This window comes from Sus scrofa, chromosome 9 (assembly GCF_000003025.6).
Source record: "Sus scrofa isolate TJ Tabasco breed Duroc chromosome 9, Sscrofa11.1, whole genome shotgun sequence".
Classification (NCBI taxonomy): domain Eukaryota; kingdom Metazoa; phylum Chordata; class Mammalia; order Artiodactyla; family Suidae; genus Sus; species Sus scrofa.
Genome location: NC_010451.4, coordinates 96042525 through 96067362, shown reverse-complemented (window position 1 = coordinate 96067362; position 24838 = coordinate 96042525). Strand labels below are relative to the sequence as shown.

At 33.8% G+C, this 24838-nt stretch overlaps 1 protein-coding gene across 5 annotated transcripts in view; it reads right to left on the bottom strand.

Moving 5' to 3' along the window:
• Nucleotides 1-24838, bottom strand: part of SEMA3A (semaphorin 3A) — a 453014-nt gene that overhangs the window by 320588 nt on the left and 107588 nt on the right. Inside the window, exon 1 of one of the 5 annotated variants that reach the window (XM_021063482.1) lies at nucleotides 1240-1482. The exons of 2 other annotated variants lie outside the window; for them this stretch is intronic. In XM_021063482.1, the coding sequence (XP_020919141.1) occupies nucleotides 1240-1242 (3 nt within the window). In that variant the 5' untranslated portion in view covers nucleotides 1243-1482. Of the gene's footprint in view, nucleotides 1-1239; nucleotides 1483-24838 lie in introns of those variants that run through there. 2 more of the 5 variants (XM_021063477.1, XM_021063483.1) reach the window with 2 other exon arrangements.

Sequence of the window (24838 nt, the reverse complement as noted above, 5' to 3'; positions counted from 1 at the left end):
TCACTGAACAGGTAAGATATGCAAATACAGCCTGTTAGGCTGGAGAGGGTGGGAACAGTTCTCCTTCAGAAATTTTTAACGTTTGAAGAACTTGTTTTATTAATGATACACTGAAGACATGAGCTCAAGGGAGGGAAGAGAAACCCCAAGAATCAAAGTCTAGATACATTCTCCTTGGATGATTGGCACCATAATAATAGATACAATTTTGAATTCTGTTTTTAAAATGCCATCTACAGCTATTGCTGTAAAATTATAGAGTAGAAACAAATGAGAAATCATATAAATTGCCTTTGTTAAAACCAATCCCTTTTATCTCCTTAAACAATTATGTAAGCAATCTTACATAAGATCATTTAGAAAAACTAAAGTTTTTCTCACATTTCATCCTTCATGTGAAACAATAATATATAAAACAAAAACACTGAAAAAAAGCAACCAACTACATATTCTTTGCTAAATAAGTATATTTAGCAAATGTTTCTGGTTTCTGGTTAAGAATTCCTTCAAAAATTTTATATAAAAACATCCTTTAATTACATTCAAATAGCTTACTCTGATACCTATATTTTATGATATTGACATATTGATGCTAGTGATTTTTAATTGCAAATTTACCCAATAATCTGAATATTCAAGTTAAATATATTCATTGGTTAAAACAGTAGGGATTACTCTATCTTAATTATGTTTGTATTACTAATTTTTTTTCTTTTCATTTTTGTAATTTGGAGTTCTTTTCCTCTAACTTTAAAGTTTTTCTTTTGTTTTTTTTTTTCTTTTAAAATGTGCTTCCTGGTTTCAAACTATACATTTTTAAACAACTTTCTTATATATTTTCTACTTTCATTTGAAAGAAATTAACTGAGACAAAATTGTTTGAATTAGAAAGACCACTGCCTTAAGTTTTATGTACCACTCTTAATTTTCAGTATCACTGTAACCAATTTAAAACCAAAATTAACACTGATATAAAGAACTTTCTGGAGGCAAATCAGTTAATAATTTCAAATAATTTAAATCCTTAAACTTAGCAAAAAGGACATTTTGTAACATAAAGAATGCAGCTACACAAACTAAAAATCCACTAACTTTCATACAAAAAAACTGCTTTGTTTTTGCATCATACAGAGTACATTACTACTATCAACTCGGTCCTTAATAAGATAAAAGAGATTCTACATTTATAAATTAAAAGTATACTTGGAAACATTGAGAGACAGAGAGAAAATGAGTTACCATTTCGGAGCTCCCCAGAGTCGTCTTTTCCTATTGTTTGCTGATGATTTTTGATAAAGCAGGTTTTTGTTTTCTAGAATCACATTCTTTTACTTTCTTTTTAAAACTAGAATCCAGTAGCAGAAAATTTCTCCAAAGGGCCAATGGTCAAATAAAATAAGGGGCACAGAGCGGAGGTGCGGTGCCCACAATCAAGCTGATTAAACTCTGCAGGATCTGCAGTTTGTCAAAAACCTTTTTGCTGCCTCACATTTTCTAAAAATGGAAAAGGTGAAGCTTTCACAAGTAGCGGGCTCCAAATAAACCAGTACACCCAGCACAAAGCTCATGATACCAGCACAAATTTTTTTCACACATTAGGAATTTCCACAATTAGCAGGTATCCATCACCCTAATAGGACGCTTCTCCATATTAATGTAAGATTCAGCTTTTGAACCCTAAAAACTCTTTCCACCCCTCAGGCTACATTTGTCCCAAAGAAGCATTAGTCACATGTAGCCTTGAGGGACTTTTATACAAAACTTGTGGAAGTAATGTATAGATTTCTTTCCTTGGAAGGGAAAAAGACAAAACAAAACTGGGTCACTGATGGTGACTGTTAAAACAGTGAACCTAAGAATGCGTTATTACTTCTTTCTCGTCATTTAATTTCTTCAGTTGTGGTCCAAAGAGATAAGAGTGCTGTGCACAGAAAATTATATGCGGGCTATATGATAGTTATCCATGATATTATATATTCACTGACAGCATACTCTATCACAGTTCATTTATTTTTGTCTCACCCTGTCTAGGTGTTAAAGGTAATAGGCTAATGCATTTTTTCTTTTTTTGGTGTACAGCTTTTTCCCCCTCTTTTATTTTTAACATATTTTAACAAATTTGTCTTTACCTACATATCGTAATTTCTTCAGCTTAAAAAAATGTAAAAAAACAAATATCATATTTTATAGACATGATTCTTCATTTTTCCTGGCATATGCTCTTCTTATTCGAAAATTCGCAGTACATTTCACATTCACTATACTTGACTACTCCTTGTCTCAACATATTTCATCAGCTATTATGGTCGCTGAGTTGCCAATAAATTATTTAGCTGAAATATCTGTACTCTGGTGGACAGCATTTCTTGGGACAAATTCCATGAAAATGCAACTACTTCAGGAATACCTGGAACTGTGAAATTGTTTAAAAATGCCTGGTTTCTAAATAAGCTTTGAAACAAATACCATTTGAAAAGATAAAATTGTTTCTTAAAAATAAATTTAAAGTTATTCACCAGATTTTTATACAGTAAAATATTCAAAGCATGAATGATGCAAAACAAGCTGTGCATCAAATGGCTTTTAGGTCATATCTGAGCCTTCCCACCCAACTATTAAAATAAACAAATGATCACTAATTATTGGGCCTTTAGTATGAAATCACTGTGTTTTTTAAACAGTGGTAGCATTAAAAATAGAAATATGGATTTTTTTTAATTTAGTAGCATTCTTTCTTTAGCTATTAAATATTAATACTGAATTGATAATCAACTAATTGTTAAAAAGGATAACTTGCCATCACAGTTTTGAAACAGTTTAAATAAGGAAATTGGTCAAAGGTCTGTCTAACATTTATTGTGTGAATAAATGATTTCTTCCTTTTGGCACCTAGTAAGATATGTAAAATAGAACAAATTTTTAGTTGGCATAAAACAATTTCTATGTACCAGCGCAATGCTTAATAACATCTTCTATTCGTCTCCCTTTATGACATTTATTTGTGAACCACGTGATAGGATACAATGAATCCAGACTTGCTTGAAATCTAACCACTTAGAAATCACTGTGCTTTTAGGTATGGTCTTGGACATGCATTGCCTAAATATATTTATGTAAATGATTTTCACAGATGTTACACCCTCACCAGATAATGAAAATAAACAAGGTTGAATAAAACATTAACCCTAATTTCAAAGGATTTCAGGTCTCCTTATCTACCACATAGTTGCTGATTAGTATAGTAATTTATCATGCAGCAGCCACCAAACCCCAGAGGTCAGGATAATAGGGGCTACTATTACTGGGCATTTAGTATAATCCAAATCCTGTCCAAAGTACTTTACACCAATTAACTGTTTTAATCCTGTCAACATTTGAGTCAGGCATTTTTAATTCACTTTACAAGCAAAAAAAAAAAAAAAAATCGAGAGAGAGAAAGCTCAATAAACATGAATATCAGTGACAGGACTAATGTTAGACTATACAACCTGACTGGAAAACCTCAGTTTCTGGACTCTGTGGCCTTTAGCATTAATATTTCACCCAGGGGAATTGAGTGGAAGAAGGGAGCTGGAAGGGTAGGTGGAATGCAGAGTGCTCAACTTAGATGTCAGACCTTGAAGAACTGCTTGGCAATGTTTGTGAAAAATACACATATAGGTTTTTTTCTGAGGTAAAGTGAGTAAAGGCACAATGAGATGGAAGAGGGCAGCAAGTAAAGAAGCAGATGGTATCAAAGACATACTTCACTGACATAACCTCATGAAAAGCGATTACTAAGAGACAAAGCTTCTTAACCAGGGGCTCAGAGATCACCAAGAAGCTGGTGTAGAATTCAGGTGATCAATGAACTTGGACTGGAAATGAAATTATTTCTGCTAACATTTAACTGAAATTTTAGCAATTTTTTTTTTCATTTATGAAGTCAGGCAACAGAGCACAGTGGTATTATTAGATCTTCCACAAGATTCTCTTATTTAATGCTTTAACTAAAAAGGTCATGCGTTACTAAATCACCAATTTGTTTTTTTCAATACTCATAATTTTACAGTATAAGTGTTTTTCCTTGTAATACTATATGCTTTATTTTCTTCATTTAAAAGCATCATGCCTTGAAGCAGTTCATGGACTCCAACGGACTGCCAAAGACATGAAAATAGTAAACCTCTCTGGAGGGTGAACCCAAACCAAGAGCCCAGTTGGTAGTGAGATGTCAATGGAACCACTTCTCTGTTAACTGTGTCTGACATCTTTCCCACTCTACTCTCTTTCCTCCTTCCTGGCCCCACACTATTGTGATGATTATGGAATCACTGATGTCTAACCCTTTATCAAAACCACTTCATAATGAGTATTAGACCCTTAATCCTAACAATACTTAACAGGGGGCATACATTTAAATCCTATAATTCACATAAGAGAATAATTTGTACCTCTGGGTATTATGATATATTACTGCTTTTGTCTGCTATCTACTGAGTTTCTGCTTAATCTGTATATCTACAGTAAAAACAATATGCTCTTTCCAGTACACTAAAAAGTTGTTAAGTTTTAGCAGGAATTTCTCCCAAGGAGAATTGCTAAAAGAATATTGAACAAATCAAAATTATTTCTTATTGTTAGCTGAGTTATACCTGTCATATTGCTAGTATCAGCTACTTATATTATTAAATGCATATACTTGCATTATAGAATTACAGAATTATTTATAAAAAGTTAAAAGGAAGTACAGTTCCATTTGTAGAAATAATCACTTTAGGGATCTATTAAGTCATTTTCTTAATACAAGGGAAGTCAATCAAACAGAAGTAAATTAGATATCTTTTGTATGTTATTTATTGTACTAACTGCATTTAAAAAAATGTTTCTTACGATGTTTTGATATCTCTTGGGAACCTTACAGACCCAAAGAGAGACTGACCATCCAGGAGTAGCTAATTCCTGCAGGTTGTGGACAGCTTGCATGGAACACACCTTTCAAGGTCAGTCCTGCAGGGCCAAGGTCATACCCCCACCTACCTTCTTATTTATCTCTCATACATCAAGTCAATTTTTCCCTGCTCTGAAAGAACCTAGGGACAGGCAGGTACCAACTAGAAAATATCCCTATTGCCCAAAGCCTTTTGAAATTATCTAAACTAGCCAATTCCAAATGGCTTACTTTATCCAACATTGCCTTTCCAGCAGAAACCATATTAAAGTCTCTCCCCTCCCTCCTGCTTCTACCTATTGACCAAAATATGATGGTCTTCCTCTGCCCTGGGTAGCATAGTATGCCTCTTATTCTTGGGAAATTGTAATATTAAACTTTTCTTTCTGTAGTTTTGACTTCTCCTCATTGTCACTCACTCTCTTTTATAAACTAGGACCTCAGCACAGAGTGGAGTTCACATAAAAATAAGAGCTATGTATAATTATTTAATTGTAAGTGTTATTATACAGGATGAAGTGATGTAATAGCAAAGAAGGAGATTTGAAATCAGATAGACTTTTTCAGCTTCCTTGCTGTTTTACCATAGTGCAAGTGACTTATTTCTCTGTGCCTGCATTTTTTTCTTCTGCAAAATGAGTATGAATATGATTCACGTTCTGGATTATTGTGAAGATAAAATAAGACATATGAAAATAGCAGCACCACAGGTGTTCTAACCGCACAGTATTTCTTAATATTGGTGAAGTACCTACTATTGGTCGGATATGTACTTAGCTGAATTTTCATTGCCGACTTTGGGAATGAGGAGTCTTATTTGCACTAACAATTGTGATTACCATCATTTCCCCAAATTCCAGTTTACCTACATAAAACCAAGTGGTTTGTATATAATCTATGAAGAATAACATAATGAATTCTAATTGATAATACGAATTTCACTGCATAATATTTGTTTTTATATTATAGTTACCTTAACCACATTTTACACATTTACCTCAACAAATATTCATGCGTTAATTAATAAAAATGATCATTATTGTAAGTGTTCCCCATTTTTTTCCCTTATGTTACATTTAACAAGATTTCTGAAACAAGATAGGATATTGTTACCACTAAAATTAAAATGTCAGGGTGTACTTTATAAAAGTGCTCCAAACCCCCACAAAACACCATCTTTTACCGTGGTACAATACAGCAATAATGATAAGACCATTACTTTTAAGAAACATAATCTAGAATAAGACTTTCTATGTCCAAATCATTGCTCTGTAATGTAGTTGTGTGAACTTAGTTTAACTAAAATGTGAATAGGAATATACCTACCTCATAGTGCTGTAATGATAAATGTGTTAATACTTACAAAACAAGTGCCCATCAAAAATAAACTTACAATAAATGATGATCGCTATCATCCTCACTTATATTTGAAGTATATTCAAGGAAAATAACATATTTTAAGGAAGATACCAAAAACTGTTTAAGGAATTTAAAAAGTGTGAAATTACAACAGTCACATTTAAATGCAGGAAAGGCTTCCTGAAGGAGATTACATTTGAGAAGCAAGACTCCACTCCTGACATTCGGTCAGAGTAGAAGAGCCATATGAGCATGACCCACAGAGACACGCTGCATAGATTGGAACTCAACTCTACTATCTTATTCACTGGGCAAACTTAAGTGGATGACAACAACTCTGCCCTCAATTTTCTAATCTATAAAGGGAAGGAAAGAATCATACATTCCTTGTCAGGTGTTAATAAAGATTAAATGTCTCTTTAAACCAATGTCATCAAATACTGAATGTAATGAAATGCATAAGAAATGTTTAATAAGTATTAACAACAAAGCTAAGAATATTTTCTGAAGATGAACTACTGATAGATTGATATTAAATTAATTGTGCATTTTTCTCGGTACTCTAATAGTTATGTCAATCGAATTCTTGAGAGAGCTTGATTTTCTCTTTTGAAGATAGAATTCATTGTGGTATGGTTGGTAAAGTTTGCTAATATTAATTTAATCTACATGTTCTTTTGGCACTAATCACTACATAATCAAACATGCCAAGTATGACAGACAGACCACCTTCAGCTAAAGCATAACATAAGTACTATTCGCCTCTTAAAATAAAAACGTTTCTCTGATGAGAAGAAATCATGTCATTTCCTGAGTGGAAGTTCACAAGGGGGTACTTGCAGCATGCAATGAGTAAAAAAGAATAAATTTAGAAAAGGAAATGTGGAAAGATCCCTGCAGAAAGAGTATAAATGAAAAATACTTCCATGCTTCCATGCTAAACATGATCCTTTCTTACAATGAACTATAGTTCTGTAAAAAGTGGAGCGCTTATTTTCTGATTATATTCTGTCATAAATCATACAGACAGATGTGTGCCTTAGTCACGCATCATGGTTGATTACCATCATTCAAGGTTTATGCAACACAGGCTAAGAATTTTATTCTTTAATTCAACATTTAATTTCTTTGGTATTAGAACAGACAAAAAAGTAATATCCTATGAATTTTTCTTTGTTATAGCACAACATCTGCACAATAAAAATATCTATGTCAAGTATTTTTCTTCTAAATGTGACTTTAAAATCATACATAAGTCTGTTTACTGTCTTCCAGAGAGCAGTATATATTAGCTCTTAAAAATGTGGTTTAAAATAAACTGTTTTAAAGTGTTTAATTATGGAGTACCTTTCTTAACTATTTTGAAAACTAGTAAATCGACACAATGTCAAAATGTGTAAATAAATAAAAATTATCTGAAGAACTAGCATTTACCAGTATGATGCTTGAACCCGCTTACATTCCTGGCACCATGAGTCAAGGATTTCTTTAATTACGGGGTATATGAAGAGTTTTCGAATATTGTTGAGGCATAGCCATCTAACTTAGGTGAGTGGGATAAGTCCAAAGGGTGGTTTCTTACAAAAGTAAATTCTATAGGTTGATAAGAATCTCCTGGGGCTTCCAATCAAACTTTGTTAATTAGTGCTCATCAGACCTGGTACACAGAGAAGATTAACATGAGATTACTCAATATTTCTGTTAGATAGAGTTCAGATTTGACATTGGTCATGGATATAAAGTTAATGCTGAATTGCCTTTGGAATTCAAACACTTATTGCTATCTGCCAGCTCCAATGAATGAACAAAAACAAGATTGTTGTAGAGCAAAAAGAAAAGGACATATGGTTGAAACAAAACAAATGCTGTTTTTGGCTGATGGATAAATAGCAAAATGATGATTATTTATACATTGGCCGTCATAATTTACCAAATTAGAATTCTAGATACCAAAATATGTAATTTTTAAATCTTTAACAAAAAATTTCAAAATAATTTCTGGATTCATTTTTTTCAGAGACTGAAATTATAAGGTATGTAGTCCTAAAATCATCCTCTACTCCTATGAAAAAAAACAGTTGTTCCTCCTTATTCTCAGGGGATATGCTCCAAGACCCCCAGTGGAAAGCTGAAACAGTAAATTGTAGTGAAACTTATATACACTATATTTTTTATGTACATATATATGATAAAATTTAATTTATAAATTAGGCACAGTAAGAGATTAACAATAATGCATAATAAAATACAATTATAACAATATACTAAAACAAAGTTATTTGAATATGTTCTTTTTCTCTCTCTCTCTCAAAATATCTTACAGTACAGATTTAATTCCTTTTCCATCTTACCCAAGTACTTATGTCCTCTGGCCATAACATTTGCAGTTAGAAGTGTGACAGCAAAATTAGCGCAAATTTCTTTTTTCTTCTTCGTAGTTTCACAGATGGAAGATTCATTCTTATTGTAGAGATTAGAAACATCATCATATATTTTTTTCTCTTCCCTAATTAAGTTGAGAAACTTCACCTTTTCACTTATAGGAAGCATTTTACAGCTTCTTTGTGGCATATGCAAATTGCCAGCATCACTATTCTTGCACTTTGGGATATCATTATTAAAATAATGATGACTTGAGTACAACACTGCCACATTGCAACAGTGATAATGGCAGCAGCTACTAAGAGACTAAGGGATGGGGTATGAACATGGATAGAGTTGCAGGGGACAGTGTGAGATTTCATCACACTACTCAGAACAGCAGGCAGTTTCAGACTACTGAATTACCTATTTCTTTATTTTCTTTCTTTTTTTTTTTTTTTTTTTTTTTTTTTTTTTTGTCTTTTTGCCTTTTCTAGGGCTGCTCCCGCAGCATATGGCGGTTCCCAGGCTAGGGGTCTAATTGGAGCTGTAGCCACCGGCCTATACCAGAGCCACTGCAACATAGAATCTGAGCTGCATCTGCAACCTACACCACAGCTCACGGCAATGCTGGATCCTTAACCCACTGAGCAAAGCCAGGGATTGAACACAAAACCTCATGGTTCCTAGTCGGATTTGTTAACCACTGCGCCACCACGGGAACTCCTGAATTACTTATTTCTGAAATTTTTCATTTAATATTTTTGGACAGCGGTTGACTTCAGGAGCTGAAAATATGGAAGGGAAACCACAGAGAAGGGAGGACAACTCTACCTATGAAGATAGGCCTAGCTTAATAAACTGCAATATCATTGAAAACCGTTAAGATGATTCACAATATCCCTGACTATATTATAATTATCAATCACAAAATAATTTGAAAAATAATGTGTTTTCAACAGTAAGTAGATATTTATTGTTTGATAAAATGTATAAGGCATGTACTGAGTGTTGCATGTAACACTAACAGTAAGCAGGTATAACCAAGCCCTTCCTTCAAAGAATCTACTTTTGAGTGGAAAGAAGAAAGACACTTGTTGCATAATAAATAGTATAAAAAGGAGTAGCATAGCTAATATATGTTTTGTATGCAATAATTTACATTTGTATTTTTATAATAGGCGTATACATCTATAACAAAGGAGAATGTGTGTGTGCGTGTGTGTGTGTGTGTGTGTGTGTGTGTTTTAAGACAAATATTAGTTTGTGTCAACTGCAGGGCAAGCACAGTTCTAGATTTTGGAGTCAAGGTAATGGCCAAGGAAAGTTCTTCCTTTATGAAACTTGTATTCTAGAGAGAAGAGGTAGGGAGAAGAGAAGAGATAAATGAACAAAGAAATTATGCTTTTTTAAAAAAGCCCTTGAACTAACAAAAATGAGGCAAAAGAGAGAAAGGGTGGTGAGAGGTGCCGTTTTAGATCAGCAGGTCACAGAAAATTTTTCTAATAAGGTCACATTTGTGTAGAGATCTTACTTAAGAAAGTCAGCCACAGGATATCTATAAGAAGAATCTGAGGCAGCAGGGACTCACAGTAAGTAGATGGGAGTATTTTAAAAACAGCAAAGAGGCCTATGTGGCTGCAGTGGCCTGAGAGAGGGACTTGGTGGGAGATGAAATCAGAGAGGCAGAGGGAGCTTGAACACAAAGAGCAGTGGGAACCTTGAAGGACTCAACTGGCCCTGGGACCCTTGTCAGTAATTAGAAGGTTTTGAGCAAAGGAGTCATATATGATCTGGCATATTCTATTTTATACATACATACATGCATACATATATGACTATATTATATATGTTAAATATATATTTACAATATTAAATGTGTATATATACATATTTGTGCTTTTTTTTTTTTTTTTTTTTTTTAGGGCCACACCTAAGGAATATGGAAGTTCCCAGGCTAGGGGTTCAATCAGAGCTACAGCTGTTGGCCTACGCCACAGCAATGCATGATCTGAGCCACATTAGCAGCCTATACCCCAGTTCTTGGCAACGCTGGATCCTTAACCCACTGAGTTAGGTCAGGGATCAAACCCACATCCTCATGGAAAAGTCATGTCTGTTACTGTTGAGCTACAATGAGAACTCCCTCATTTTTTATTGTTTGGCCCCATCTGGCATGTGGAATTTCCTGGGCCAGGGATCAAATCCACACCACAGCAGAAACTGAAGGCACTGTAGTGACAAAGCTGAATGTTTAACACACTGTGCCACAAGGGAACTCCATGATCTGGTGTATTTTAAAAGGACTACTCTGGCAATTAGCAGAGGAAAGGCTGTTGGAGTTGCCTGGGCAAGCATGGTAACCATTTAGACAGCTTCTCAATAGCTCATAGAAGAGATGTTGGGTTGTCTATGCAAGAGCATTCAGAGAGGTAATAGTTAAATAAAGGTTTCTGGCTAAATTCTAAATTGGCCAATTCTATAATTCAAGCAAAATATGATAAATTAAATTTAAGTGTTTTCTGAAACCATAAAAAAAATATTTTCTTGAATTATTTACTCTTGACTTATTTCAGGTTGAGATATATCAGTGAAACCCATGGGCAAACCGTACTCAGTCTAGAGTGAATAGGAAAATAAAGAGTAATTCATTTATACTTTGTAAAATTTCATTGTGGAAAAAAATGGGATGTATGAATGATATGTGTCTAGTAAATCATTGTATGTCTATTTGATTCTATTTTACTCCATTTTGTTAACATTTATGTGAACATTTTTGTCTTTGTGTTTAAAATAATTTTGGAGACTATGATAGGCCCACTTAGGAATGATAGTCCCTCTGAAATGTGGAAAAATCTGCCCATGAGTTGATCTCTGCCCTTAAGAGATTTACACTATTTCCAGGGTGGTGAACATTTATATATGTGAGAATTCCACAACTTTCAAGATAAAATTCATAACATAATTCTAGGCCATTAGATATGTTCAAAGGCAGCTAGGAAGCAAGTGGTCAGTTTGAACTAGAAGAATCCAGGAGATAATGTGAGAAAAAGAATGTGTAAATATATATCTATATGTATAACTGGGTTACTTTGCTGTACAACAGAAATTGATGGAACATTGTAAATCGACTATAATAAAAAATTTTAAAAAAGACTATCTAAAAGTACTAGTCATGACAGATAGGAAGAACAAAGGAGACAGAAAAGGAGGGAGGGAGAAGAAAAGCAGGCAGGCGAAAGAAGTGGGAGAATACTAAACTCTCTCAATGTAGGTATGCCAAGAATTACACTAGGATGTTTCACATAGAGTCAAAGTAATATCAAAGAGCATACGTAATTCCTAACAGAAACAACACTGTAGTATGTAAAAATATTCTTGAGTCCTGCAAGAGTAGAATAATTTTATATAAGAGATCTTCCAAAAATCTGTGAAATCACTATTTGTACATCACATCTATCATTTCATAGATATAAATTTATTTTTCAAAGCTGCATTTTTCTGAATTAGCCCAGTTTCATAAGTTTCACTCTGCTAGCTAATATAAGAATGCAGCATTTAATCACAAATTCCAAGCCTAAAAGCATGCAAATAGAACAAACTTCACTTTTGAAAAGCAGCTATGGTATATGGAGTTTTGATGAATGGATAGCCCTCAAGGCTGTTTTCCTTTTTGCAAGTTCTTTTAACCTGTGATAAAATTCAAAATTGAATTAACGGCAGCAACATAATATTTGTATGCATTTGTCATAAGATAAATAGAACACAAAGATAATTTAGATCATTTTCTCATTTGTTAGGATGATGGTTAATAGACTATAGTTTTGAGTTTTATGAATTAAATCTTTAAATTTATGGATGGTTCCATTTATTTTAAAATACTTTGTTTTTATTGGATTACACTTAATGCCCTTTGTACAAATAAGTGTTTTTGTAAATTATACAGAAATAAAAGGGCCAGTATAATCTTTTGGAACATTACTCAGAGCACCAGAAATGAGTCAAGTGAATAAGGATTGGAACTAATAGAAGCCAGTTATTTTTTATGGCAGTCTATGTGGAAAAAATATTTTAGTGTCCCCATCTTTACACTTCAAAAACTCATTTGCACTGTCACAAGAGAGTTGGGTAACCATAAATAAACATTAATGACCCCTTTAACACCATGTCCTAGAGACGTTTCTGGCATATAATATATGTTTAGTTCTTGGAAGAAAGAGAGAGAAAGGAAAAGGCAAGGGGAAAAGAGGGAAAATGGATGGTGATTTTCAGAATTAGAAGCTTTAATGTAAGAAAAGTTTCTATCTTTTTGAAAAATGAAACATTACTTGCTATACATAAAATCTTTGCAGGTTTCTTTTCTGATAAGGCAGAACTTCATCCACACTGAATCAATTGATTATAGCTAATTTATTGCAACAACCTATGGCAAGTTTACAGAGCAAAATATCCTTTATTATACTGACTTTTCATTTTGACTTTTTCAGTTTTTTGTTGTTCTTCATCCAACAAATATTTACTAAGCATGTAGGCACTCTTCTACACACTGGAAATATAGGTGTAAATAGCATGGGGTTCTGGCCCTAAAGGAATTCAAAATCCCAAAGGAGGGAAAATATAAATGCATTATAATTACATATATATATATATATGTAGTAGAAAAGGAGGGAGAGGCATAGAAAAATTTAACTAAACCAAAGATCCAGAAGTTGGATGGGGTATATAATTCCAACACAGGTTCACAGATTTCTTGGAGGAAATAATTTTAACCTGTTTTGTTTTTTGTTTTTTTGTTTTTTTTTGTTTTTTTTTATCAGATTGTGCCAGGCACATGGGAATATAGTAGGACAGGGTTAGATAAATCAATAAGGTCATTCCAGGCAGAGGTAATGGTATGCCTTTAGACCTGGAGGCACTAAAACATTGTATTTCAAAAGTCATTTTAGTGAAACAAGTAGGCAAAGGATGAAGCTTGAGAGTTTGCCATGGCAAAATATTTGAGGAAGGTTTTAATCAGAGAAGAAACAATATAGCAGAATTTTAAGGCTATTCTTCCAGAAACCTAGAAGAGAAAATGATATCAGATGGGGTGACTATTGTAATAGCCCAAGTGAACAACGAGAATCTGAAATAAGATGGGGCCATGGTTTTATGTACCAGCCCCTATAAAGTATACTCTTACCCTATATTTCTCTAAACAACAATCATTAAAGTCAATGGTACAGGAGTTTCCATGTGGCTTAGCAGGGTATGAACCCAACTAGTATCCATGAGGGTGGATTCAATCCCTGGCCTCGCTCAGTGGGTAAGGATCTTGCGTTGCTGTGAGCTATGATGTAGGTCACAGATGCAGCATGGATTCCAAGTTACTATGGCTGTGGCGAAGGCCAGTAGCGGCAGCTCTGCTTCAATCCCTAGCCTGGGAACCTCCATATGCCGTGGGTGCGGCCTTAGAAAAAAAAAGAAAGAAAAAAATATGTTTTAATGAAAAATAAGAGAATATCATGTATACTTCTAAAAGTTATGTTATTTTATTTCACATAGGTGCACTTTTCTTTTTTCCTTCACATAGGTCCTTTGTGGACCTTAAATGAATTACTATCCTTCCCTAAAATAATTTTATGGCATTATTTTTCTGGCAAATTTAGGGCTTGTACTTGCAATTGACACATCCCAATATATGATTTATTCAATTAGAGAGATTTGTAGCCAATCACAATGACTAATATCAGATGTCCCACATTCTTACCTAATGGCCAAGGATAAAGGTATCACATAGAAAAGATTCTCATAAGGGATAAGAAAAAGAAACACAACATTAATTATATTCAATTTATTTTATGGCATCAGTGGCTCATATTAAACAGAAATAAATGTTTTATGCCCTAGACATATATTCTATTGTTCAACTTTGTGGCTGATAAGTTTACTTAACTGGGAATTCAAAGGAGTCTGAAAAAAATATCTTTGATGATATTAATAGGATTTAGATCATATTTTAAAATATTTTATAGCATAATTCATACAATGAGGATGACAATAATCTCTATCTCAAAAATAGAGAAAATGGATGAGATAATAGACTTTTTAAATGTACCTACTCAATAATGAGGGAACCTAATATCAAAATTTTGAAGCAATTAAAAAATGAGGACAATATATAACAAAATATTATATATTAATAATAATAAGATCTGATTTTTAAATGTATTCAATGAATACCATCTGTTTAGGTAAGTATCATAAATAAACATTTTAAAGACAGTTGCAGAGTTTATGAGAAGGTAAAATGAGAAAAGCATGTACCCTTTCATATGTTTATCACTGAAATATATATTACGTAATTTATTTTTCCTTTACCACCCAAAATAGTCATCTGCTATTGATTGTACTACTTATTTTCTACAACTTTTCCCTCCTATAATAGATGGAGTATGGTAAGGGGTAATTCAATTTATTTACTGCACACTTAAATGATTGTGTATTTTAGAATTTTATAAGTACAATTTTTAACCAACTATCCACAAGGTCATGCTAACAACTACAGTGGTCCTTTTTTTTATACTCTGAAATAAGAATGGTTTTGGCTGTATTAAATAAAAGAGGATGAATAATTATAGGAATAGGCTTTGTCCTATGTCTATTTCTTTCATCGTCATATCTGAGGGTAGTTAGCCAAGACATTCAAAATATAAACTGATAAGTCTGTGTCATAGAAGGAGAGACCAGCATCCCACACTGGTAGACTATGTAGATCAAAGTCTACATCTCAGACTTTTACCTTTGAAAGCCATCAAGCAATCAATAGCTGTGACAGACATCATTTTCAATTTGGAACTATTGACTGTTTTTCTGAATAATCTCCCAACCCCATTTTGCTGTCATTCAGCTTGGAGTTCAAAAAGACATCAGGAACTCTGAGGTATCCAAAAATCAGAACTACCTAAGGTGCTTAAGAAATCTGACAGGGGTACTGGAAGAATTTTTTGGCTTCTTTCCCAACTTTTTCTAGCTTGAAATCAAGGCTTGATATTTTATGACAAGAACCTTCCTCTTAAACAAAAGGTGCATTTCTGCTTTTAATCCCAGCCAACAATTTTATAATAAAGTTTGAAAATTAATGATTCAGGTGACTCTAGTTTTCATTAACTGTTTTAAATTCACTTAATTTTTAAGTGAAGTTTTCATTGCCTCCTATCTACAATGTATTGAACTTGTTCTTTATTACTAGCAGTTTGTGGTTTTATATGTTTCTAACTAATCATTGTTCATTAGACCAAGAGAATCAGATTTCCAACTATAGTTTGATGTCATTGTGTATGTACAGGACGTCCACAGGTGCCTGGAAGGCCAAAAAGGAAAAGAAAGAAACCGGCCAAGATTAAAGTTGCACAAATCCAGATGTTGCTGCTGCTGCTGTTTGAAAAAACACATTTCAGAGCTTGGCATTTCAGTCTTACAGCTGGCAAGTAATAAGAGGGAATGAAATCTGTGTGCGTGCATGCATGCTCCTTTAGTGGCAGAAAAAGGAGAAATGGAAGAAAGGAAAGTCCAATCTGCTGAAATAAAAGAGGAATTTGGATAAGAGCCTAGTCAACCCCACTGGCAATGAGGTATTTCCCTGTTATTAACAAAATGTTCTGGCATTTTGGGAAGAATACAATTTGCCTGAATGAAATACAGAACTGAAAAAAGTAAATAAATAAAATCTCTGACTCCTACTAGTACCTTTACAGCTCCTTTATCAAATTATCATAAGTTGTCTTCCTTTTTCACTGAGTCTTATTTTTACCATTCCTAATTACTCCTTCACCAACACTGTTTCGAAGAGAGTTCCAAAAGACCCAAAGACTCATACATAGGTCATTGAATCACACAACATGCCAATGTAACTACTGGTGTGGCATTATGAGTTTTATAAGTGGCTGAAACCAAATGTTTTTATCAGGATATTACAAATAAACCCAACATTCTAAATCCCAATTACTCATATCCCCCAAAAAGGACATTATATCTGCTGCACATTAAAATGTGATCAACACAACTGTAAATAATTATAAATTCTTACCCACAGATACATAATCCACTTCCTTTGAATTTTTTCCATAGTACCCATATTAGACGTACTACTTAGGAAGATATGTATTTAATTGTAGTCTCGGTTCTACTGGACAGTAGTCTATAGAAATGTAAATATTCAAGTAAAGGTTTATTAATTCCTATATTCAGTATATTAGATCCTCGGCCAAATTGACAGTCACTATTCAAAGTAAGGACTAAAACTAAGATGAGATCAATGGAAATTTTCTTAATATGAAGAAACTAATAATCTTTAGTTTTTTCCAGTGGTGATTTAGTATAGTTAAAAGAATGTAAACTCAACACATGGCTGTATACATAATAAATCTAAGGCACTGATAAATTGAAAAATATTTTTCTACTTTCATACATTCTACTAATGAAATAGGTGCCGATATGCTTTGAGATATAGATAAATGGATAGATAAGTAGTCAGGTATCTAGATACATCTATGCTTCATAGAAAAAAATTATAGAAGAAAAAATATGTAAGGTATCAGTATATATTAGCTCTTACTCCAGAATAAATATTCCTTTTTCTTTTCTTTTCTTTTTTTAGGGCCACACCTAGGGCATATGGAAGTTCCCAGCTAGGTGTCAAGTTAGAGCTGCAGCTACAGGCCTATGACACAGCTACGGAAATGCCAGATCCCAGCCACATCTGTGACTACTCCACAACCTGCAGCAATGTTGGATCTTTAACCCACTGAACCACAATGGAAACACCCCACGATAAATATTTTTGAAAGAATAACTTTAGTCATCTTGCTACAGCCAAATAAGTTTATTTTCAAATGTCTCTACTCACTACAGGCATGTTATCAATATGACAACTTAACATCATAGTGTTATGAATCATCGTAATATTTAAGATAAGAGAAAAAATGTAATCTCATCTTTTAAAAGTCATGTTTCAATCTAAGACTCCTGCCTTGAACACTGTTTCAGGCTTGCTTTAGGGAGTCAATTAAATTAGTCCTTTAGTTACCTCCATTAATACTATTTTTTGAGACAAAAATCTAGCTTTAATGGAATGTTTCTTATGTAAAATGGGAAATGACAATAGTGCCTACATACAGCAGGTGAGTGCCAATCTACAACTACTGGTAAAATCACAATTTTTCGAAATTCTCAGTTGAAACTACTATCAAATTCCTCATCACAAACACATTCTCAGTCTCCTTTGTTCCTACTTTGGTGTTTACATTCCACCAGATTATAGGAATTGCTATTGGCTATATTCAACTCCAGTAACACTGTAACTTTAGAGTGATAATGTTTCAGATTTCTCACAACACTAACTCTAGATGCTTGTACTCCTCATTTTCCTCTATCAAAATCCTCAGAACTCAAAGAAAAAAAATTAAAACAGGCAAATAAAACAACAAAAGTAGATGCCTCTAATTAATAGAAAGTTATCCCAAAATGTTATTACTACTTCAAAATTTCAAACTTTCTCTCCAAGGCCAGAAAGTCAGAATAATTTGGTAAGTGTGCTAATTTGAAAAGTTTTATTAGAGAAAGAAAATCTTCAAAAGCTTAATGCCTATGAGCAATGACATTTTTCTCTTTTGTTTTCAGTTTGAGACTTTTATCCAAGACATATGCTATACATACAGAGACTAAATATCTGTTAGAATTTAAATGAATTCTAAGCCTTGAGGCATCAAGGAAGCTATTTTTAAACCTTAAAGGAAAATAACTTTCAAATTTCCCATATTACATTGTGTTCCATTGTCAGAAATGTAACTATGTATTAAAGAGAAATAATTTTCAGATTCTGGACTGTGCTATCTCCTTTATTTAACAGATTTGGGTATATACCTAAAGTCCTCCACATATAACAGAAAAAAAAAGTAAATATCCATGTCTGCCTTTTCTTAGTATTGAAACTGAGCAGGGCCCTGTGGGGCTCCTGAGCACAAAAGCCTTTTTTGTGTCCCCCATTTCTTGCTTTTAGGAAATGGGCCTCATCTAGCTTCCATGACCTTCCCTGAATTCCAAGGGACAGGTTCAGGCAGTTGTTGATCTAGGAAGGAAGGGGATGCAAAGACAAGGGAGGAATAAGCCAAGAAACAATAGTATAGCCTTGGGGCAGGATCCTGATTCCTTCTCAAGAGATACACATAATAATATAGGCACCTTAAACACCTAAGAGAAAAGTCATATTCTTTATTCTTCTTTTAGAAATGAATACTTTAAAATTGAACAGCTTAGAGTCCTTCCTTGTCCTTTTTTCCTTGGCTTAATTGCACCGTAAACACAAAAACACTTAAATTGAAGATTAGGCACCCTGAGAGCATAATTGCCTGTGGGATAAAGGTTATTAGCACATGATGTTTTTCAGGAACTTTCCTAGTTTGTTCTAATCTCTGATCAATATGCCCTTTTGGCCAGTACTGTTATTCTAGGCAACAACCCAAAAGACCACCATCATGATGATGATCATGCCAAGAGGAGTTCCCGTCATGGCGCAGTGGTTAACGAATCTGACTAGGAACCATGAGGTTGTGGGTTCAGTCCCTGCCCTTGCTCAGTGGGTTAACAATCCGGCGTTGCAGTGAGCTGTGGTGTAGGTTGCAGACGTGGCTCGGATCCCGCGTTGCTGTGGCTCTGGCATAGGCCGGTGGCTACAGCTCCTATTCGACCCCTAGCCTGGGAACCTCCATATGCCGCAGAAGCGGCCTAAGAAATAGCAAAAAGACAAAAATAAATAAATAAATAAATGATCATGCCAAGATATCCTGTCTCCAGCTTTGATGACTAAGATTCCCCCAAAGAAAGAAGAATGCATGTTTATCCTAATACTGATTCCTACCTGAAAACCTGTTTCCCTTCTTTTTACTATAAAACTCACAATTCTTTCCAATGGGGGGCACAGTCTTTACGTCATTTGCCTGCTGTGACCCTCCTTTGCCTGGCAAGGCAATAAAGCTATTTTTTTTCTCCTTTACCCAAAACTGTCTCCATATTCCTATTTGGCAACAGTGGACAGAGGCCGAGTTTCAGCAAAACAATTGACTAAATGACAAAAACAATAGTTTTTTCTTAAAAGTTAATTAACTAAAAGAAGCAAGTAGCTAAAGACTAAATCCAAACTACTGCTACTTTAAATTGTCTATATAATTCCAAACATCTGGATTGGCCCTTTCAAAGAGTAAATATTTTGGAAATGTAAATTTGTTGGGCATTTTTACATTTACTGTTCCAAACATTGTACTTTTATAAATTTATTAATATATTTTATGTGAAATAGATTTCAGAGTAATGTCAGAGTATTTTAAAACTAATTCAAGAGAAAATTTAACTTATTTTTTACCTGAAATGATGTTTTATGGGTGAAAAAATTTTCAGAAAAGGAAATTTTATTTGTAATTAATAATAAAATGAAAGATAAGATTAAATAAGAAAAATAATTAAAGTCAGTGGTTTATAACACGATATTTATTTTGTCTTTTGGGTTGAAAATCTTTCTAAAATATATTACCAATTGCTAATATTGGGCATACAATTAATACCATAAATACCTTAAAATGTCCTTATTGACTCAAATTCATCCCTATATAAACTTCAATTACTGGAAATAACTTGGGTCTATTCTATGAGGAGGGAAGCAGAAATTCTCTAAATTCCTGGAATTCCTTAGTAATTATTTCTTTTCTCCCATTATAAACTTATCATTAATGTTTTTTGCATGTAGAATCTAAGATAATAAGAAGTTTATAAAATATATATATTTACAGTTTTACGTAATTTAATTGATTTTGGTATGATCATGGGTCACTCCCCTTTTATAATAAAGTACATGAGTTTTATATCTTTGTTCCACAGATCTTTTGCATGTATATTTTGACTAGGAAGCTTTATTCCTTGCTAAGAGAGATTTTTACATTAGCAAACAAGTTACAGTTGTGGAAAATAATTTATTAGTTCAATTGAGAAACTGTATATCTATTTATAATATTATTTATCGATCTATCACATACACACACACACAAACACACACACTGTTTTGTTCTTGCTGGAAAGTAAAGATTATGTGGTTCACATTTTCTTAGGGAATTCAAATGAATTACCTTTAAATGACAGACATTTTATGAAATATAGAGATAGACACTGAAGAAATTATTATAGCTCACAACAAGAATTTAAACATAACTGTAATAATGAGTTTGCTAATTATTGCAATTTTTGTTTACTGAAATTATCTCAACTCATTTCAGCAGCAAAGTCTAATTGAAGTACAATGTAAGTCACATATTTATTTTTAAATTTCCTAGAAATCACATTAAAAAAGTAAAAAAAATTAAGTGAAATTAATTAGTAATATATATTACTATATGTTATAACAAAACATTATTTTGTACAATCAATGTGTAATCAATATAAAGTTATTGAAACATAACATTCTTTCTTTCCTATTAGGTCTTCAAAATATGCAAAACTCAACTCAGACTGGCACAATTCAAGAACTTGGTTGCCAAAGAAGCCTACAGGCTATCCATCTTATTGACCAGCACTGGTCTCTAGTGTGGCTAAAATCTACTAACAGACTAACAGCATGTTCTTCTTCAAGAAATATCAGAGCTTTATTTTTCCTCAATACCATATTTTGAAGAATATAATCAGGCAACTGTCACATTTAAACATCACAATGACTATAGAAACAAATCCTATATGAGCGCAATTAAGAGGAAACTTTTCAAAACAGAGGGCGTAATTAAGTAGAAAATGTGTAGTTAAACCCACACAAAAAAGTTGGATGGAAAGATCCTCTTCCAAACAGAAGAACACCAAACATAAAAGGGAAGGGGAGGGGAGGAAACTTAACATAGGCAAAAATTACCATATTTACTGAATAGAAGGCCAGTTTGGCTCAGGAAAACTTTTTCTTTTTTCTTCCCCGAGAGAATGGCCACACGCCAATAGATACAGGCCTAAAATAGAGCATATACCATGGTAACCATAGTAATGAGTAGATGGAACTAAAAAAAGCTGGTCTTGGGTGAGCAGATGTTCAGTCAAAGCAAGAATGAAAACATGAACTGCATTTCACAACCTCCATTTTACCTCCATACAGTAGGATAGTGTTCTATGAGCCTGTGGGAGAAATTACTCAAGAAGGAGGACCAGCCATCAAGGAGGCCTTGCCATCTCACAGCACACAAACTTCTTCCATTAGAAGAATGCTTGTGGCAAAAAAAAATCCTTAGGAAGTCCTCTCTAAGGATGTAAAATGTTACCACTCTATCTGTGTGTACACACATACACACACACCCCCCAAAGTAGTGTGTCTTACAGTCATTTAAAATAGTCCTCCCAAGTTAAAGTGTGAACAGATTAGTTACCCTCCCAACTTCCTTCAGGAAGACTAACCTACATACAATTTTTCTAAGAATAACAGGGCTGTTACCTCTATCTTGCCAACACCCTCTCTTAGAGTTATTTTAGCTGTGGTTGAGGTTGGGAACAAGATGTGCTATGCAGAGGGCCTGGGTTTGAATTCTGGTTCACCAGATGACTTGGGACAAGTAACTTACACTTGAACCTCAGTGAACTCTTGAAAGGGGATAACATTGTGCCACTTCCTGGATTGATATGTGGTTTAAGAAATTAAAGGCAACTGGCACATAGTTAGCATTAGTACATTTTAGTTATTTTATTGTTACCCAGTTTAATGAATTATTTTTCATGCCATATGTGATTTAATTCCAAAATGGCTGTGAAGAAAAGTACTGGAACTATATTTTATTGTCTAGCACATTTTTGTTGATGCATGTATGTGCGTGCGCACGCGCACACACACACACACACACACACACACTTGCCTGCAACTATATCTATATATTTCATCCCTTGAACAGGCATTTTTAAGAGAAATCAAAGAAGTCATAAACAAAGAAGACAGATAGCTCTCAGCTTGTTTCCCAAAATGTCATTTGGCCAACACTCCACTGTGTGCCACATTTTACCACATTTGGCTGGCAGTGTTTCAGAACTATAACCTAAGCCAGCAAAGACTACTGAGGCCAGGGAGCAGGGAATCATAATGAGTTCAAATGAAAGTCCACCAAAGAATAGATTCAAATTCAATTTAATATAAAAAGGCTTTGTTGGGTATTGGGGGGGAGATCATTGTGTAGAGATCTGAATGAAGCAAACTGGCATTCTTGATCACTGGAAACTCCTTGATAAAGAATCTCTATAGATCCTTAAATGCCTTGTGCAGCTGGGGTTTGATGTCATACTTCTCAGTACATTTACTACTGTGGGGAAGGAGGGTTGGCACATGTTCCTCCTGATCTACATGGAGCATCCAAAGCCTTCTCAAAGAAAGAAAGGAAAAAACAGTAATTCCCAGCAAGTTTCCCAACAATGAATTTCAGAAGCAGTGATATATCTGGGAAAGAACATTTCAAGAAGAAGTTGAAGGTGAATCTCAATGTTCCAGGAATACTGAATCTTATCAATACTTTATTTACAAAGATGGTATTACAATGATGTGTGTGTGTGTGTGTGTGTGTGTGTGTGTGTGTGTGTGTGTATAACTATGGAAAATGTTCTACTTATCCCAATTGAGGGTAAGTGATGATTAAATAAATATTATATGAATGAGAATTAAATGCTTGCAAAATATGAGAGTTAAAGATATCCATTAAGAAAGCTATAGTAGCACAAATCCATTCATTTAAACTAAAGTTTAGGGGCAGGCAGAAGTTAAACCATAAATTAAATAACTGTTTAGAATTATGTCTCCCTCCCAAATTTTAACATTGTGCCTATCTTGCATTAGAATAGGCAATAAGAGTTGATCATTACAATGTCAATGTCTTTTGTATATTATAAGTTGAAACTCATTATACCCAAGAGTTTAAGCACAATTTAGCTTCATCTCACATTTAAGTTAGCTTTCACTGAATTCTAACTCCAGGATTTTTTTTTGCTTTCAAGGATGGATATTTGAAGAAATGGGAATTTCAAACACAGAGATTGGGCATAAATTAATATAATGATGCTAAAATGCAGAAATGGAGATTCAGTTTGCTCATGTTCACAAGGAAAAAAAAAATCTTTAAATGCCAATTTCCGTCTCCACATGGACCTGACTAATAGTGTTCATTCAACTGAATAATGTCAGAAGCTGAAAGACTAGAAGAGAATTTCACAAATGTTCAGTTATCTAACATCCTTAAAAAGCAAAGGGAAAAAGATTTAAGGTATTAACTGAACTTATTTTGATCTTTCTTGGAAACGAGAACTGCAAGGGAAATCCAGTTTTAAAAATTGGAACAAAACATGTTTTAAGTTATTTCCATCAGATATGGGGTTTTACTTGAATTTGTTCTTTGTTTTTATATGGTATAGCTCAGATATCTGTGGTAGGTTCCACTTTCCATGTTGGTATATATATACCACATATATATGCTCTATATTGGGTCCATGGTAATAATTTGGTGCCAGGAATTGCTTTTGACTTTTCAAGAATTAACTATTCAAATGGTGCTATAGCCTTGGACAATTACAAATCACAGCTTGGGTACTAACTGAACGAATGTAACTGCACTTTATTTGGTGTGGGTTTGTGTGTTGAAAAAATATATAATCCTAACAAAAGTATATGATTTGGAGACTAATGGAGGCACAACAAGTAAGTTCAGTCTCTCCCTGCAAGGTCAATTAGAGAGTGCTTGTGCAATTTCCCCCTCGTCTAATAGCCTTAATAAAACCACATATTCTTATTATTGCTTGAAAGTTATTGAATATATGTAATCTGTGTATCTGCCTTTGTGGGTCCTTTCAATAGTTCTACTCAAGGCAGCTGCACTTGAGGCTTAAGGGTTTGCAGCTGTTAGAAGCTATATGAGGAACGTGAGGGTTTGGCACTCGTTTTCATAGTTCCTACTGTGTAGAAGTTTGGCAAGAACAGTGGAAAGGGTATGGTGATTTAAAGAATGTTTGTAAAACTTTTCCCCATAGTTGCGGTTCTGAGCACATGAAGTATGGAGTCAAAGAATATAAGGTGGTTATTTTGACTGTGTCTTTTGGGTCCCATTCATACAACAATGAGGGCAAAATATTCTGAGATGCTGCTTAAATTTTGTTTTTTTC